The sequence below is a fragment of the Symsagittifera roscoffensis genome, chromosome 3 (assembly GCF_963678635.1).
Source record: "Symsagittifera roscoffensis chromosome 3, txSymRosc1.1, whole genome shotgun sequence".
Taxonomy (NCBI): domain Eukaryota; kingdom Metazoa; phylum Xenacoelomorpha; order Acoela; family Convolutidae; genus Symsagittifera; species Symsagittifera roscoffensis.
The window spans coordinates 60,320,477-60,337,589 of NC_087064.1; the positions used below are offsets into that span (position 1 = coordinate 60,320,477).

General features: G+C 34.5%; 2 protein-coding genes across 3 annotated transcripts in view; both read right to left on the reverse strand.

Moving 5' to 3' along the window:
* The window catches only part of LOC134842708 (heterogeneous nuclear ribonucleoprotein K-like), a 432,138-nt gene that overhangs the window by 295,759 nt on the left and 119,266 nt on the right, over nt 1–17,113 (reverse strand). The window lies entirely within an intron of this gene.
* The window catches only part of LOC134841211 (UNC93-like protein MFSD11), a 50,496-nt gene continuing 45,626 nt past the window's right edge, over nt 12,244–17,113 (reverse strand). For both annotated transcript variants that reach the window (XM_063857044.1, XM_063857045.1), the window contains 8 exons: nt 17,052–17,107; nt 16,698–16,973; nt 16,557–16,622; nt 16,366–16,488; nt 15,174–15,336; nt 12,748–12,811; nt 12,612–12,683; nt 12,244–12,506 (listed from right to left, as the gene is read on the reverse strand). In XM_063857044.1, the coding sequence (XP_063713114.1) occupies nt 12,384–12,506; nt 12,612–12,683; nt 12,748–12,811; nt 15,174–15,336; nt 16,366–16,488; nt 16,557–16,622; nt 16,698–16,973; nt 17,052–17,107 (943 nt within the window). In that variant the 3' untranslated portion in view covers nt 12,244–12,383. The remainder of the gene's footprint in view (nt 12,507–12,611; nt 12,684–12,747; nt 12,812–15,173; nt 15,337–16,365; nt 16,489–16,556; nt 16,623–16,697; nt 16,974–17,051; nt 17,108–17,113) is intronic.

The following is a 17,113-nucleotide window of genomic DNA, read 5'->3' on the forward strand; positions in this document are numbered from 1 at the left end:
ACAACATTTTTTGAGAGAACGTATAGTTGTTCGGAGTGGAACTTCTCATTTTCGTCCCCTATGTTACAGGAACAAAAGAATTTTAAACTAACAAAAAAATTCCAGCTCTTCCAATGTGAGAGTTTCGAAAATACTTAATTCTAGTTTTTAACATTACTTCAAAACAGGATGCTGCCGAGCACTTGCATTATCCGGAACTTAGTGGAAAAAGTTTGAGACTAGAAAAAAACTTCAACTTTCTTTGGCCTTTTGAGCAAGTAACCGTAGAGCAGTGTTAAACAGTTTTTGTTTTGTACATAAAACTTGTGCATGGATTTACCTAAATACATGAGATTCATCAACCTTAATTTTTGTTTTAAATCGGTCTAATGATTAAATTCTTTGCTTGAGCTGGACTGTATTGGACCTTATCTTTTGAAGAAGCCCTCAACAAACAAAGTTCTTTTTGGAAATGAAAACTCAGCTCTAAGCAAGCAAATAAGGGAACACCTGATCATGATTGCTCGATTTGCAGATTATTAAGGTAGAAGGTTTAAGTTACTCTTTTTTAACAAAAACGGCAAACGGCTCCGCGGAAACTGCAAAAGACTGAAAATTGTTGTGGAATTTACGCAATTTATTCGGCATTTTTTCTTTTTAAATTCTACCGAAGAAACCTAAATAATTTTCCTGATGTGCATCTTTTGAAAATTATAAGTAAGCTTATGTTAATCGCGTTCAATATATGTAAACCTAAATTAACACAGTAAATATATTTAAATATAAAAATCCTTATTAACTTTACAAAAAGAACCTAAGCAACTAATGTTTGGTGTAAGACAATAAACATGCTGTTGGAGTTTGGATGATGCAATTCCCAATTGAGAAAATTGTCCATAGAATAAATAAATTGACGAAAATTGAAATAAACTCCTCTTAAATTGTATAGTTTTTTTTAAAACTTTAGACTGAAAAAGCTGGAAAGAAATAACGTACAAAAAACTAGACAAAAAAGTTTTTCAATGTTATATCTCTCTCAGTGTAAGCTTTTCCCAGTGTAAAAAAAGAAAATTTGGAGATAAAAAATCAGACAAGTACCATGTTCATATCATTCTCTTACCGTTGGTCAAACACTGAAACCTTATCAATTATATTCCCTATTCCCGGTCTTAACACATTATAAGTCTATTCCCGGTCTTATTACATTGAAAACTCTACACCCAATGTTATTACATAGCAAGGTTGACTGGAAATCTCTAACGTATAATGATACATTGGGTCGCCCAAGCATCCCCTGATCAGCTCCGACATTTACTACTCAAGCTTAAAAATGAGAATAAGCTTTATGTAGCCCGCAAAATTTTACTTCCTTTCAGTGAAATTGGTTTTCGAATTTCTTAAAGAACCGTTTTCCGAATATTCAATTTTTAAAATTGTCAGCAAAAATCATGAAGCCTTTAATTTAAAAAAATCATTTTGATCATTATATTTTGATGCTACCTTTTAAAAAAAATCTGTTGTCGAATATGTCTAAGACATAGGTTTTCATTCCTCTCCTCTCCTTAGACCACGTAGAAAAATGCACACAAACAAAAAACAGTCTATCAGTGATATTTATCATTAACTACCATGTGCAAATAAAATCGAAGTTTAGACCGAATCAATAACTGATAGTAGAATTTTTAAAACAATGAGCTAACGAAAAAGCCATCGAAGAACCTGCATTTCAGGAAGAAGCCCTGAAAAGAATTTAGTTTTCCAATTTAGCTGTATGAATGATTTAAGATTCTGAGTTTTTTCCAAACTTTCAATCCCCATGCAACTTAAAGCACAATGTGCTATAAATTTTATCCACAAATCAACAATATTCACCAATTACGTCCGAAATTCAATTTTAAATGATTTCATTTTTAACACAGAAGCGAAACATAGCTTCGCAAGTCTTGTGATATAAATTATTGTGTTACAAGAAGTCAAAAAATAAACTTAAAAAAGTGGAAAAAACTATCTGCAAAAATTTTACACCATTGTCTCGGATGACGCTTATAAAAAGACTTAGCGAGCACTGAGAAATAATATCCGAGCAAAGAAAAAGGCTAAAATATGGGTCGACCCTCGTGGAGCCGTAAATGAAACTTTAGTCATAGAAAAAGCTATCAAAATTTAGAAATCAAACTACGCAAGATCAATTGACTTAGTCGAGAAAACATAAGCCAAAACCAGGTAACTGAAACAAAATCAAACAACAAAACAGTGTTTAAAAAAGTTACTGGGAGCCCATTTGAAACTGAAGGTGTTTGTTTGTTTGAAATTGTAGAACTAATTCAGGATGAAATGAATAAACCGAAAATTGAAAAGTTTGGCTATTGCAAAACTTAAGAAGAGTCTCTTATAAAATCTGTAAGATTCAAATTTTAGAATTTTCCTTAAAAAATTGCTCACAAAAGTTAAGACGTAGTCATGAGATTTCCGACAACCTCATGCGTTGGTTAAAACATTGACATCAGACTTGGCTGGGTTATTTTCGAGATAAGTCATTATATTTAAAACACAAACAAGATATCAAAATATTGAATTTTCTGAGGACCATAACGTGCAACCTCATTGCTGTTAGGTAAGAAAAACAAATGTGTTCAGAAATTCTGAACACATTTGTTTTTTGTTTCAACTTTTGCAGACCAAATGTTTTTTTTTTCAGACCAAATTTTAGGTCACTTGGGGATATATCCTCGTACCTGCATGCACCTTGCCGTGCACGTACACCCTATGTTATAGCGACTGTTTGTGCAAGTTGAGACGAGTCTATCTAAACTGCTCATTTTACTTTGATTCGGAAATTGTAACGCGATTGATTTACGCGTGACGAATTGTTCTTCTGCAAATATGTCCAAATTGTATTGAGGCAAATCAAGAGATTTCCTACAATCTCATGCTTCGGTTAAAGACTTGAGATCACATTTCGCTGGGTTATTTTTTGGAAAAGTCAGAATAATTTTTAAAAAACGGACAAGAAATCAAAACATTGACTTTTCTGAGGGCCATAACGTTTTTTGGAAGAAAAATTTGGACGTATTCATTTATATAGAGGATATCAACAATATTTTTTGATTGGACCCAAACAATTGGGCGGGTGGTTTTTGAGGAAAAAAATCAAAAACAGTCAAAAAGTGTAAATTTGACTTTTGTGAGGGACATGATTTTTTGTGTCAAAAATTTTTGACGAAGCCTTTTATTTTTTCACAGTTCATTGCTTTAATAAATCCAAATCTCACAATAGCGAGAGCAGTTTTCGAGACAAGACAAAACAATTCAAAAACCGGTTAAATCATCAAGACTTTTTTGTTCATCAAAACAATGTGTGTTAAAAAGTTTTCCATTGCCACTTATGCTGAAGATTTCATACAACATTTTCGCGTTCACTTGAGCTGAAATCTCAGATTTGGGAGGGAAACTTTTGCGAAAAAACTTTAATATATGGTCATCAAATTACAATTAATAAGCTTTTCCTGCAACTCGTTCTCCCCATTGATCCTAAATCTCAGATTTGGGAGAATACTTTTAAAACAAAATCAAAAGGTTTCAAAAAACTGTCAGAAAAAAATGAAACCTTTGATTTCTCCGACAGCCATAACATGTTGTGGAAAAAAATGGGCACAGCTACTATTCAGGGGAACTTCAATTAACCAGTTTTTGGATCTCAGATTTGGTAGGGTCGTCTTCGAGAAAAAAAAAGTTTAAAAAAACGGTCAAAAAATTTGAATTTTCCGAGGGTCAACATTTGTTAAGGACGAAAATCTTCTCTCAACTTCTTCATTTGATTGGAAACAAAATCTAACAATTTGAAGGGTAGTTTTCGAAAAAAGATCAAAAGTTCAAAACACGGCATTACTGAGAGCCAAAATTTTGTGTTCGAAATTTGGACGTAGCCGCTTTTGCATGGAAGTTTTCCACAGTCCACTGATTTTATTGAACTAAAATCTCAGGTTAAGGAGGGCAGTTGAGACAGGAAAAAAGTTTCAAAAACCGGTCAAATCATCAAATCTTTGACTTTTTCGAGGGCTTTAACTTTTTTGTGTTTAAAATTTTGGCATAACTGCTGATCCAAGAGAGCGTCACAAAATCTTTTAGCATTAAAATGAGCTCAAAATCATAGACTAGAGAGAGTAGTTTTTGCGAAAAAAAAAACAAATATTAATTAATGGTCAAAAATCCGAAATATGAATCTTCGGAGAACAATATGAATATGAAATATGAATCTTCCGAGAACAATATTGGCATAGCTAACAACGCAGGGGCTTCCTGCAACTCGCGCTCTCCGTTTATCTTAAATTCTCTGTTTCAAGAAAGTATTTTTTAGAAAAGCCAAAATCAAAAAATTTAAGGAAACGGTCGTAAGAATTCTTTATTTGATTCTTCCGACGGCCATAACGTTTTGTGGGGAAAAAAAGGGTGACGGCAGCTAATGCGGGGCTGCTTGACTCAACCAGTACTTTCGACTGAATCAAAATTCTTAGATTTGGAGGGTAGTTTTTTGAGAAAAGTCAAAAAATAAGAGCAAACGGACCAGAAATCAGAAATTTGAATTTTTGGGGGGGCATAACTTGTTGTAGAAAAAAGTAATGCATAAACGCCCAAAGAGGGAAGCTTTTCACAAAAAAATGGTGCACAGTTAAAAAAAATATAAAGTCATTTATGCAGGCACACAGCGGAGCGAGCGTTGTTCCTTTGTTTTCAATTTTTTAAAACTAAACAAAAATAAAAAATAAAATTCCAAATCTAATAGAGGTAGTTTGATCAAACAGGAGCACACTGTTTGAATCATGAATAAAAACCAAAACTTTGGAAAAAGATGCCAGCAAAATCTTCCAAACCTTCAATCCCCGTGCAATTTAAATCACAACGTGATATAAATTGCCCCCACAAGCCAATAGTCTTCACCAATTATGACCCAAACTCACTTATAAATGATGTTCGCAATTCTTGTGGTACAATTAAATTGTTGTTTTCAAAAAGTCTTCTTCGGAAAAAAAGCCGAAAAAAATACTTAAAGAAAGGCGAAAAAATATATATTTTTAAGCATTTCACAACTTGGTCTCGGATGAGGCTTATTAACAGACTAAGATATGACGCGAGCATTAGGGCGAAAAAATGGGCCGATACTCGCGTAAAAAAACTTATCAAATTTTTGAAAGAAAAAAATTCTACGAGCCATCTCTTATGGGACAGGCCAACATATTTTTCAAATTTTCGCGCGTTAAATTACGCAACATCAATTGACTCAGTCGAGATAACCCATTCAATGGAGCCCATTCCATTAACTTTTTTCCAAAATTGTGGGACTAATGTAAGATGAAAAGGCTGAAATCAAAAATGCAAAATTGGCTGTTGACTCTAACCTAAGACAATTTTATACCTTAATTCGTAGCCTTTTATGCACGGAGGCTTCCTAAAACCACAATTCTCGACAAAACACTTGACATCAGCTTCGGCTGGGTTGTTTTTGAGAAAAGTCAAATTTCAAAAAAAAAATCAGGTAATCAAATGATTTACTTTTTTGAGATCCATAAGTTTTTTGGAAGGTAAAGATGACATAGTCGCTTATACAGAGGAGCTTCTACCAACTATTTCCTTTGATTGAACCTAAAATCTCACAGTTGAGAGGGTAGTCTTCAAAAAAATTTCAACATCTTTCGAAAAACCAAAAAATAGATTTTTCCGAGACATAATTTTTCATGGTAAAAAAATTGGACGTAGCCAATTACGCACCAGTTTTTCACGGTTCTTTGTTTTAATTGAGCACAAAACTCAAATCAGGAAGGGCAATTTTCGAAATAGGACAAAAACAAGCCCAAACTAGTGCAGGAGAAATTCCGTCAACTTGTTCCTCCATTGATTTTAATGTCTCAGATTTGGGAAGTCTCAGATTAAAGAGGGTAATTTTAGGAAAAGTCAAACGTTTTAAAAAACGGTCAAAAATCAAACATTTGACTTTTCCGAATGCCATAAATATTGTGGGAAAAGTTGGAACACAAATGCTTCATGAAGGTTCACTCAACCAGGGCTTGCGATTGAAACGAACCTTTCAGATTTGGGAGGGTAGTTTTTGAGAACAATAAAAAAATTGGAAAAAAACTGTGAAGACATCAGCAACTTACATTTTTCGAGAGCAATAACTTATTGTGGAAAAAATTGGGGTGGGACCGCCCAAAGAGGGGGTTTTTGACAGCTTGTTCTATCCATCGAACCCAAAATTTCAGATTTGAGAGGGTAGTTTTCTAAAAAAAAAAAAAGAAAAATATTCGAAATTAGTTTAAATATTTTAAAAAAATATTTTAAAAAATTATTCTATCAAAGAGGACCAAACTAATTGAATCACAAACAGAACCTAAGATTTGGAAAAGGAAGTTTGAAAAGTGTATCAGATGATATAAAATTCTTTTAGAAAAAAAAACGGAAAAGCATCCAAAAACTAGGCCGAATATCAAAAGTCCGAATAAAATCAACAGTTTTCAAAAAAATAATTTAAAATTACTACCTCAAAGGATCTAAGAATTAATTTCAATAAAATTTTCGATAAACTGAGCATGTCAGAGCAGTAAAAAAAAAATGAGCAGCAGAAATTGTAAATAAAATTGTTCACGGTGAAAAGTCTAGTTCCCGATTAAATCCATTTGCTCTCGCAATTGAAATGATTCGCATTAATTCACTGCATATCTTATGCGTTTACGGAAATTTCAATGTCGAATCAACTGGGCTAACAGTTAGGTGGAAAATTGCATTAAAACAAAATCTGCGAATTTCTGATTGAAGCCGATTGCTTTGGAAAAAGGGCGGGAATGTGGTGTTTAACAACTAGGGTCAATAATTTAACATTGTTTTGGATTGCTGTATATTGCAGAATAAGGCTTGAGTCACACAATTCCTTCGTTTTTACTTTATTTTTTTTCTGTTTGTGTTTTACAGAAGTCACCCCTCCTGGTTAAAAATAACTGGCAATCCATAATTAATTTTGAAAGTAAAAAGACATCGATGAAAAACTTGATACCTTAGTCTCCAACGAAGTTCAATTTGAGAAACATATATCAAGAAACTCAATTGTTAATCCATTTCAAGCGGTAGCAACGCAGATAAAATTAAGTCCACCATTGAGCAGCAGAATAAATATAAGTTTTAAAAAAAATGAAAGCTAAATTTTATGCCAGCCGCCCCGATGCACAACTGCATTAAAGTACTATTTTGCCTTTCGAACGAACTAATGAGGCAATTGAACCAATATTTATCTAAACCAAAAACACTACCGAATTTCTCAGAAAAAAATATGTGGGCTTCAACCTTCTTTAATTTCCAGAACAATTTAGGTTTGACTCTTTTTAAATAAAATTAACCCATTTGAGAAAACAGGATCAATAGGTAAAATAATTAATTCGCTGGAAAATCATTTTACGTTTTTCATGAAATTTACACTATAACTTTTCAGTGGTGTAGTTTGCGTTACTTTTGGCATAGGATATGAACTAAATTTTAATATAAAATAAAACTTTAAGTCACGAAAAATTAAAATTGAGCATGCATTTTTCCGGAAAAAAAAGTGAAAATTTATCACGATTTATATAAAAATCCGAACAACTTTCATCGACTCTTTAAAAAAAATTATAGCGAAAGAAGTTAAGATTGTACAAAATCAAAGATGGCAAACTTACAATTTACAGGAACTAACCAAAATGAATTTCAATAACAGCAAAACTTATAATTAGAAAATATTCCCATTTTTTAGATGGGATGCCGATAAATTTCAGCAGAAACACGATAACCCAATCATAAATTTTTCACGCAGAGCTGAACGTGCGCTCCACAAACACCAGCGAGAACGACAAAAACAGCTCTATAAAGCGTAAAAATGTGAAAAATCTTCCAATAAGTAATTTGGCAACGCCTTGATTCGATCTGCGACCAGGATACTATGATACTAGGGGCGGATTTAAGGGAAGAGGGGCTGAACGCCCCCCTCAGGGATTTGACCTCCTGCCGACCCAAAGGGTCACCCTCTTCGCACTATTTTCTGATATCCATTTTTGGCCGATGGGCTCTTAAATTTTCGCGCCTAAATTTTATAATTTTGAGGGTGAAGCGCGCGCCGAAAAAAAAGCAATTTTTTTGAGTCAAAAATTTCCAAAAAATGCTCAAAACGCCTTTATGAGCTGTTTTTTTCAGAATTTTGCCTGCGGCTCAGAAAATTCGGCCGGAACAGGGTCGTTTTAGTGCTTGAGGAGAGAGCTCGGAAAATCTTTTCAGTCGACCTATCAAAAAGGTCAACAAATTTTTTAAAATTTTTTGAAAATACCCTCCGAGAAAATCCTGGATCCACCCCTGGTCTCACCCACTAAACACTCAGCCACGGACGCTTAGTAAACCACAAGCACTAGCCACAAATAAAGCAGAGAACAAGAAAACAGATTCCAATGCTACAAAATTCCAATGCTACAGATCGTGATTATTATAGCAAAAGTGCCAAAGAAGTGAATACTTAATGAACCGTTTTTATTTGCTAGTTAAGTTAGAAAAAAAGTTCGCAGTAACACACTGCATGCTAGTGTAAAGAAAAAAACTGAAAAATTGGAAAAAAAATGACTCCCGGCAGTATTCGAATTCAGCACCCTTGTCACCTCAGGCAGGGGAGTTAGCTTTAAGTTAAAATATAGGCGCGGCTATTCGATTTTGAATCACTATGAAGCAAGTTACATCTCACTTTTCATTTGCTAGAAAAATTTTTACGGAAAATGCTGATTAAAAAAACAATCGAAACCAGTAATAACTTCAGATAAGATACATTTAACAGGCCCTCGCCAGCCACAATTTAAGCAGCTACAGATGTTAATAATTTGCCTCTACTGCAGCAAAGAGGTCACTAAAAATCAAAAGTAGTGTTTATGGCGTAATTAAAGCTCCAACTTGTAGAGTAGGAGTCTCACTTCCTTTTATCTGTGCCACGGTCGCTTGAAGATCGGCTAACACTATCATCCAATAAAGCAGAGAACAGATGCTATGAAATTTCTGATGCTACATATAGTGACTATGGCAAAAGCTCCACTAAATAAAAAATAAATTAAAATGGGTAATTAAATGTAAAGAAAAATACACACTCTCTCGCATAGGGTAATTAGGCTCAAAAAATTCTCTCGACATGGGACCTGCATAAAAAGAAAAATTTTATGAAAAAAATGCCTGAAATTTTAAAATTATCATTAACAAACAAAGCAGACGTTTCTAATTCTTCCAGCGCTTCGTAATACCTGTCCTGCCCTCGTCGAAAGGACCAGGGCGTCAAATCAAGGATGAGACGTAGTAAACACACAGGCGAAGCTGAGCTTTGCATCACTTGCGATACAATGACTATGCTTAGCATCAAACGAAAAAAAAAACGAACAAAAAATCTTGAAAAAAAAAATCTTTTTTTGTTTGTCAACAAAATTGCATAAGTCCAAAATATCCGGAACAAATTGCCTGCACCATTAGAAACTCTGCAAAGAGCTTTGCTACTGAAACAAAGAAAGCAAGTTTTCAAAAACGTCCTTTCAGCGGAAGTAAGCAGACAAAAAGGCGGACAGACAATCTAAATTAGACAAAATTTTCTATAAGCAAAACAAAGAAACAGGTCTCAACTGGAATCGAACTTCCGGGCTCTGTAGTCTCAAGCATGGAGGGAGGTTCAGCAACTCGAAATGAAGCTAAACCATTGAGCTACGGCAACCAAGCCGACAAAAAGACGGACGATGATGCAAAAAAGCACTTAACCTCTACTTTGCAAAAATGCCCGGTCGGGATCAAACCGCAAGCCTTTGCCATCTCAAGCTGTTGTTTTACCTCTACGCTAGTTGCGCCGGATGTTTGATTAGATTTTAATTTATAATTACCAAGCGGTAACAAAGCCGAAAACACCTGAGCAGAGACCCTTCAAGCCAAAAAATTTTAAACTTATAAAAATGTTAAGTCCCTTTGCCCTCAGAGCACACACACTCACAAAAAATTTCTTCGGTCGCAATGACGCAATAAGAAGCCACGAAGTCGATATTATTTGAAATGAAAATTATTAAGCCGATAAAAAACAACAAATGAAAAATAAAATTAACAAATCGAGCATCAAAAATTACAACCATTGTGAAAAACGAATTACGGTTAGGCCGGATTATTAAAATGCTAAAAGCAACTGCAAAGAAAATTTTTCACAGCTATAATAAACGATTCTTTGATGTGGCAACTAAGCCGAAAAAACATAAGCATACAAATAATAGACCGAAACTTTTTTGAACCGGAATATTAACCCTTTGAAAAAAAGGCCCTGGTCAGATTCGAACCCAGGACCTTTGCCGTTCCAGGCATTTTCGTTACCACAAGGCTAAGTGCGCAAGAGACACTACAAAATTTCAATTCATTATGAACCAAGGTACATCAGGATTACAATGAGTCTTGTGGACAAAGATGTTTACGGGAAAAAAGTCTAGAACCCGATTGTAATACCCTTGCTTACCCGCAAGGGTAATACTACAAAGAAACATGGTTCCCCGACTACGGAGAGCTGGACCCTTGTTTGTCTGGTCTTACTGCCCATGATACAAACTCGCACACTGTTTATACTTTTTGATGACTCAGCTGAAGAAAAAACTTTCAATTAATTTTTATTTTTATATGCATATTTACACATCTCTCTCAAGTTTTTGAGCTTGAACTATTGCACTTGTTTAGATTTTGTTGAATCCAAAAAACAATTCGGGTAGCTTTAAAAAAACCTATTTCTGGTTTCAATGCTGTCTTTATGGGCTAACCTTTTAGATTGACGCACGTATTTCGATTGTTTGATGATCTACTCAAGATAAATAGAAATAAAATAACAGCATTATAATGGTTATACAGAGTGATTTTTAAATAGATATGACAGTCACGGTAAATAGTAGTTTCCTAAGAGATGTTTTTCAACAATTTGGTAAGTTTATCCTGATAGATGTTTGATCTCAGTTTGCTTCCGGTGGCTCATAATGGTTTTTCTTCGAAATATCGAATCAAACGTTTGAAGGCCATTGACCACATCATAACTTCCTTAGAGTAATCGACCGACATTTTGATGAAACATCGCATAGCTAAATCGGTCTGATTCGTCGTAATGCAAAACACCAGTTTTGACAACAAACTGCACAATGAATCGCTCAATGCATTCCAAGATTTTCGGAACAAATCTAATTTTGTCTCCAGTTTTTCAACTTGTGACTTTTCATTCGATGGGTCTGACGTGAAGATTCGAAACAACTCATCAACTTTACTTTTCGTTTCATCGACTGCGAAATTCGTTGTAAGGCTATCAATTGCTGAGTTGTTATTGCCTCCCTGTTTTCGGGTCGGGCTGAACGAAAACGGCGAACATAAGGGGGATACATTTGGGTTCGAATTTATAATACTGCTACTATGTAGTTGAACATTTTTTAGCCTTTCCTGCAGAGCTGCGGCCAGTTCATCTCTCTCACCTTCACTTTGCGGAGTGGAGGGCTGACACGCCGACCCTGGTAGAGATATAGGGCTGTATACTTTCAGAGAATTACCCTGGATTAAACTTGCCTGATCTAAATGAACCGGGGTTGGAAACATGGTCGGGGATTGGAAATTAGACCAACTTTGTGTTCGTGATATTTCAGTCGCTTGTAGAGCAGAATTGTTACCTTGCGGAGTATTCAGAGAGGAATGTGTTAACTGATTAGTAGCATCGTTGAATGGTAACTGATTCGGTGGATATGGATTGTTATGATAACTAGCCGCTGGCACTCTGTTATTTACCGAGTTTGAACGGTCCAAGTTTGGCACGAAAAGAGAAGGCACGTTACCCGGCGCCATTGAAGAATCTGCATTGGATGTTGAAATTTGCGGATTCCGTTGGCTTTGATGATTCATTGGGTTAAAATGTACATTTCCACCCGAGAAACTTCGTTTGTGGTTGCTTGTCGAAGGACTGCTATTTCTCATTAAATGACCTCTAAATGGGTTACTGACCGCAGTAGCTTTGTCGCCTCCCGACACCACGCTTGGAGGTGGTGGATCATTCCAACCCTTCATTTGTCAAACTTTTCAGACAGTCTACCTTGTCATGATCAACAACGAAGCGAACATAGTGGTTCGATTCAACCAATCATTGATCTGAAAATCAAATTATTACTTTGCTTTTTTGATAGAATAGTTTTTTTTAATTATTGCCATTTAGTATGATCGAAAGTTTAACTCCAGTTAAATTTGCTTACTTTAAAAAATATATCTAATAGCTAAATTGGATTTATCATTTATGATTTCGAATTAAAATAGATTAAAAAAATAAATACAGCTGATAAACATTTCAGTCAAAAATATAATTTGGCAGCAAAAGCAGTTCAAATGGCCGAAGCTGCAAAAAAGCCGAGAGAACTTATGACATTGCATGAAATAACGATAGCAATCTGGTAGTTTAGGTTCAGATATGTACTGTAAAAGAACGCCACTGCACACGCCAGACTCTGAAAGGAAAAAGGTTTTAAGAAACATTGAAAAAGCTCACAGCCTCTCAATACAATTAATCCAGTTCCATTAGAGCTTGATAGCTAACAGTTTGAGCTACTCACTTGTGAGAACTTGAAAAGTGCAAATGCCGGTGCTGAATCACCTGGATACTTCGTGACCAGAATATTCATTATCTAAAAGAAAAAAGTTATTCTTATTTAGTCAAAGCAAAAACTAACAGACATAAACAACGTCTACCTCTGTTTCAATGCAGCCATCGCCGAAGCCCAGGAGAAAAGCACAGGCCAAGCCTATGTATTCACTGAAACAAAAGTCACAGAGTAACAATCGCAAAAAAAACTTCAATCACGAAAACAAATTTCTCTTCAATATTTGTTCGTAAATTTGCAGGTAAGGCGTCTGAATTAAGGTTCACAACTAGTTACTAGAAAACTGATTTAAATCATTTAACTGAAAACATTCAGACGGTTTTTCGACATACAGAAAACACTATCCGATGTCTTCATTGCTACCCAAAACATAGCCAACAGAAGGTTGGAAAAATAAAGCATAGCCAGCAGACAGTTGGGAAAGCGTCAAGAAAGCAAGGAAACAGAAAAAAAAACTGACCTTATTTATGAAAAAAAACTTCAACTTTCCAAGAAAAAAATATATGGCCTTAAGCTTCTAGAACAATTTATAAAAGATGATATTCTGCAACAGTTTATGATTGACATTTTTTCGATAAAGTTGGTCGAATTTGAGAAAAACTGGATCAATAGGTATTACGCTATTACTAGAAGTCAATCAGGATTTTCGTGACCTTTACGAAAAGCCTGATTGACTTCCTTGCAAAAAAAATCAGAAGTCAAACCGCGAATGATCAAAAGTTAGCGTGAACAATTTCAAAGGCTTTTCAATAAAAAATATATAGCCAACAGACAGTTGGAAGAGAGTAATGAACGCAAGGAAACTGAAAGAAAAAACAGACTTTTTTTTCTCCGAAAACCTTCAGATTTTGACTTTCGAAGAAAATAGAGGGCCTTGAAGCTCTTTGAGTTTGTAGAAAAATCTATGATGAACATTTTTTGTTAAAATTAACCCAATTTGAGAAAACTGGACCAATAAGTAAAACCTTCATTTCGCTGGTAAATCTGATTATTAATTTCCATTTTCGAAATTAGAAGTCAATGACGTTTTTCATGACCTGTACACTTCTTAACACACTGATCGATAGTGGATTTCTCTCTCCTTTTAATAGAAATACAATGAACTTATTACGAAATCACACGTCAATCCACAAAAAAAATCAAAATTGAGCGTGGAGAAAAAACTAACCAAGGCCTATATAAGAGTACTCGCTAAGTCCATTACTCTTAGGAACAAAAAAAATCACCATGACCTATATAAGAGTGTTCACAATGTTCATGACTCTTAAAAAGAAAAGAATCTCAGGAAACCGAATTTATCAATATATCAAATTAAAGCTCTTTGAAGTTCAAAAACTGTTTATGATAGCACCTTTTTCTTAACATTAACCCAAGTTAAGAAATCTGGATTAATGGATTAACTTTTTATTCCGCTGGTGAATCTGAAAACTTAAATGCACTTTCGAAAGAAGAAGTCGACCACTTTTTCACCATTTAATTTAGTATTTGGAGAGCGTAAGCAGCCTAGCTTTCGCCAATTGAATTCAAATAGTGCATATAAACCTAATGGCATATACACCTGAAATCATATAAACCTAAGTTCATTCATATTTGAATAATAAGTCTGATGCACTACTGCAGGTATTAGAGCATTTTATACTTTTTTCCTGAAAATAAAACAAAAAATCATCGAGACCTATATACATGAACATATGCAACAGACATATGGAAAAGGGTCAATGAAAGCAAGGAAACAAAAAAACATTCACTTGTTTTTTTTGGAAAAACTTCAACTTTCGAATTTAAAAGAAAAAACATATACCAGTAAAGATATACCTTATATCATATAAGATATACATATACCCATCGACTCTTAAAAAATACTGGCCAGTTTTTGAAAAACATTAACTTACAAATATCAAATCAAAAAATAGATGCCCTCAAATCTTTGAATTTCTAGAACAATTTATGATTGGCACTTTTTTTTGATAAAATCAAATCAATTTGAAAAAAAAACTGGATCAAAAGGTAACTTTTTTAATCAGCTGAGAAGCCTAAAAACTAAAATGCACTCTCCTCAAATTAGAAGTGAATCACGTTTTTCGTTGCCTTTACACTTTGGCTTTCTTTTCACAAAAGAAATGAACTTAGAAAACCATAAAGAATTTAAAAAACCATATGTCAAACCTCGAAAAATCAAACTTGAGCTAGAACAAATTTTCAAACTTTTCCTGAAAAAATCACGACCTTTGTAAGAGTTTTCGATATGTTTATGGACTTCCATAAACAAACAAAAAATCATCAAGAGTTCTTAGTCTTCATTACGTTCTTTTACACTTAATCACGGCTTAAGGGCTTCAATGTGATATATCTATTACTTGAATCCTGCGACTTTGAGGCAACTGATTTTGCGTGAAAGCACGAGACTGCGGTGATCGCAACAATAACTGAAATATGACCAACAACAACTGATCCTCACTACATCAAATCATGAAAGAAAAAACAGACTAATGACTCTAAATAACTACTTATTACTTGGGGTTGATGTATGCTTTCTCAAGAGTGCGTTCGATTGGCGAGTCAGTGGGCAGGTTGATGAAGATGAGAAGGAAGGTTAACAGATGCACTACACCCCCTATGAGAAAAACTGTTTCGCCCCTCAGCTTCAATCTTCTGCTCATTCCTCCGAACAAACAGGCTGAAAACAGAGATACTTCAGACTTAAACTGGCATATGTGGCTACTATCCAGTGTTCAATTATTTTCTCAACCAATGGTCAATTATTTAAGCTTAACTAAACTACGGCTAACTTACAACATCGCAATTTGCACATTTTAGTGTACACGCCTATTTCGAACTTGCTGCAACATGATTGTTGGGTAAGCCTCACTGCAATTGTGCCATTTTCAGTTTCCACTTGACTTTTAATTCAAAATATCAGTTTCAAAACAGATATCCCGCTAATTTTGCTGCTTAACTTTCCTCAATTTATATGTAGTGTAATTTCACTTGCTGATTTAAATCATCCAAACAAAATGAATAAATCTTGAAATTTAAAATGCGTTTTTCTCTCATTGGGTTGATTTTAAACAAAATGATCAAGCACGATCTTCCTCAAATTTTAAAAGAATTAAAATTTGATTTGCAAAATTCGGGCCCAAAAACGATCATTTTTGACTTTTTTAGTCAATCAAAACTATGACTCCAAACTATTTATTCATTTACTGACGAAACTATATCACTGCAAGCCTCATGTAGCTCATCAAAATTAAGAAGGGTGTAATATCCAAAAGTGAGCGCAACAGGTTACGTAGAAAACATTGGTCTTTTATATAGCAAAAAATTACATTTTTTGGCTATCAAACGAAAATAAATATCTTTATACAAAGATGAGAAAATTGAAAATTATACATTTCTTAAACTTTGTTGGGCTACATAAGATGCTTGCAGTTGTATAGTTTTCTCAGTGAATGAACCAATAGGTTGGGAGCAATTTTTGATTGACTAAAATATTGAGTTTTGGGGTAAATTTTTGGGCTCGAACTTTGCAAAACAAATTGCACCATAATAATTCTGTTGAAATTTTAAGGAAAACTACTTTCGATCAGATTTTTTTTTGTAAAATCAACTCAAATTGAGAACAACGTTTTAAATTTTAAGTATTAATAATTTTGTCCGGATAATTAAAATCGGCACTGTACATGAATGAATCTGAAAAGTTCCAAACCTATAATTTGTCCCAGTCCAACAACGGTTGTCGTAAGTCCGACTAAATTTTTTGAGTTATTCCAGTAAGCAGTATTGCCCAAGCAAGTTCCATAGATACCAGTATTGAAGCTAGTTACAATTCCTGGAGAGAAACAAACATAATCAAAATACTCTAATGAACTCAAACAAACCACGTGCCATTGAGCTAACCTGTGTAGAAAAATGTCCAGAACAGTAGAATCATTCTTTTCTGGGCGAACAGCTTCATAGATTTAACTAAAAAACAAGGTTTGTTTCTCCGACTACAGCTTATAACATGTTTACGAGATAAGTTGCAGACTAAAATATCACCTAAAGCATCCTTGATACCACGTACTGCTTCAACGTTTTGAACTCCGACAGCATCTTCGTTTTCATCCAGTAGTTGCTGGCTATCTGCATCTACAAAATTATCTGCTTCACTATCTTCCGGTTCTGTGTGAATTTCGATTTTGTTTTGAATACTGCTTTGGTTTGGCTCATTTTGTCCTTCAGATTTAAGCGCGCTTTGAGGAAGAAAGAGGAAAATGATGTTGGCTGCGGCTGATACTGCGAGTAAAATGGTGAACAACTCTGTTCTCTGAGAGTCTATAACACAAAGGCTACATTAGTCCACTTTAAACACAAAACCGAACTTGAAATTTTTTTGATATGACTATGAAATACCTGTAACGCCCGAATTTCCTTGAAACAGAAAGGTAGCGATTAAGCCTCCACCATTTCTAAAA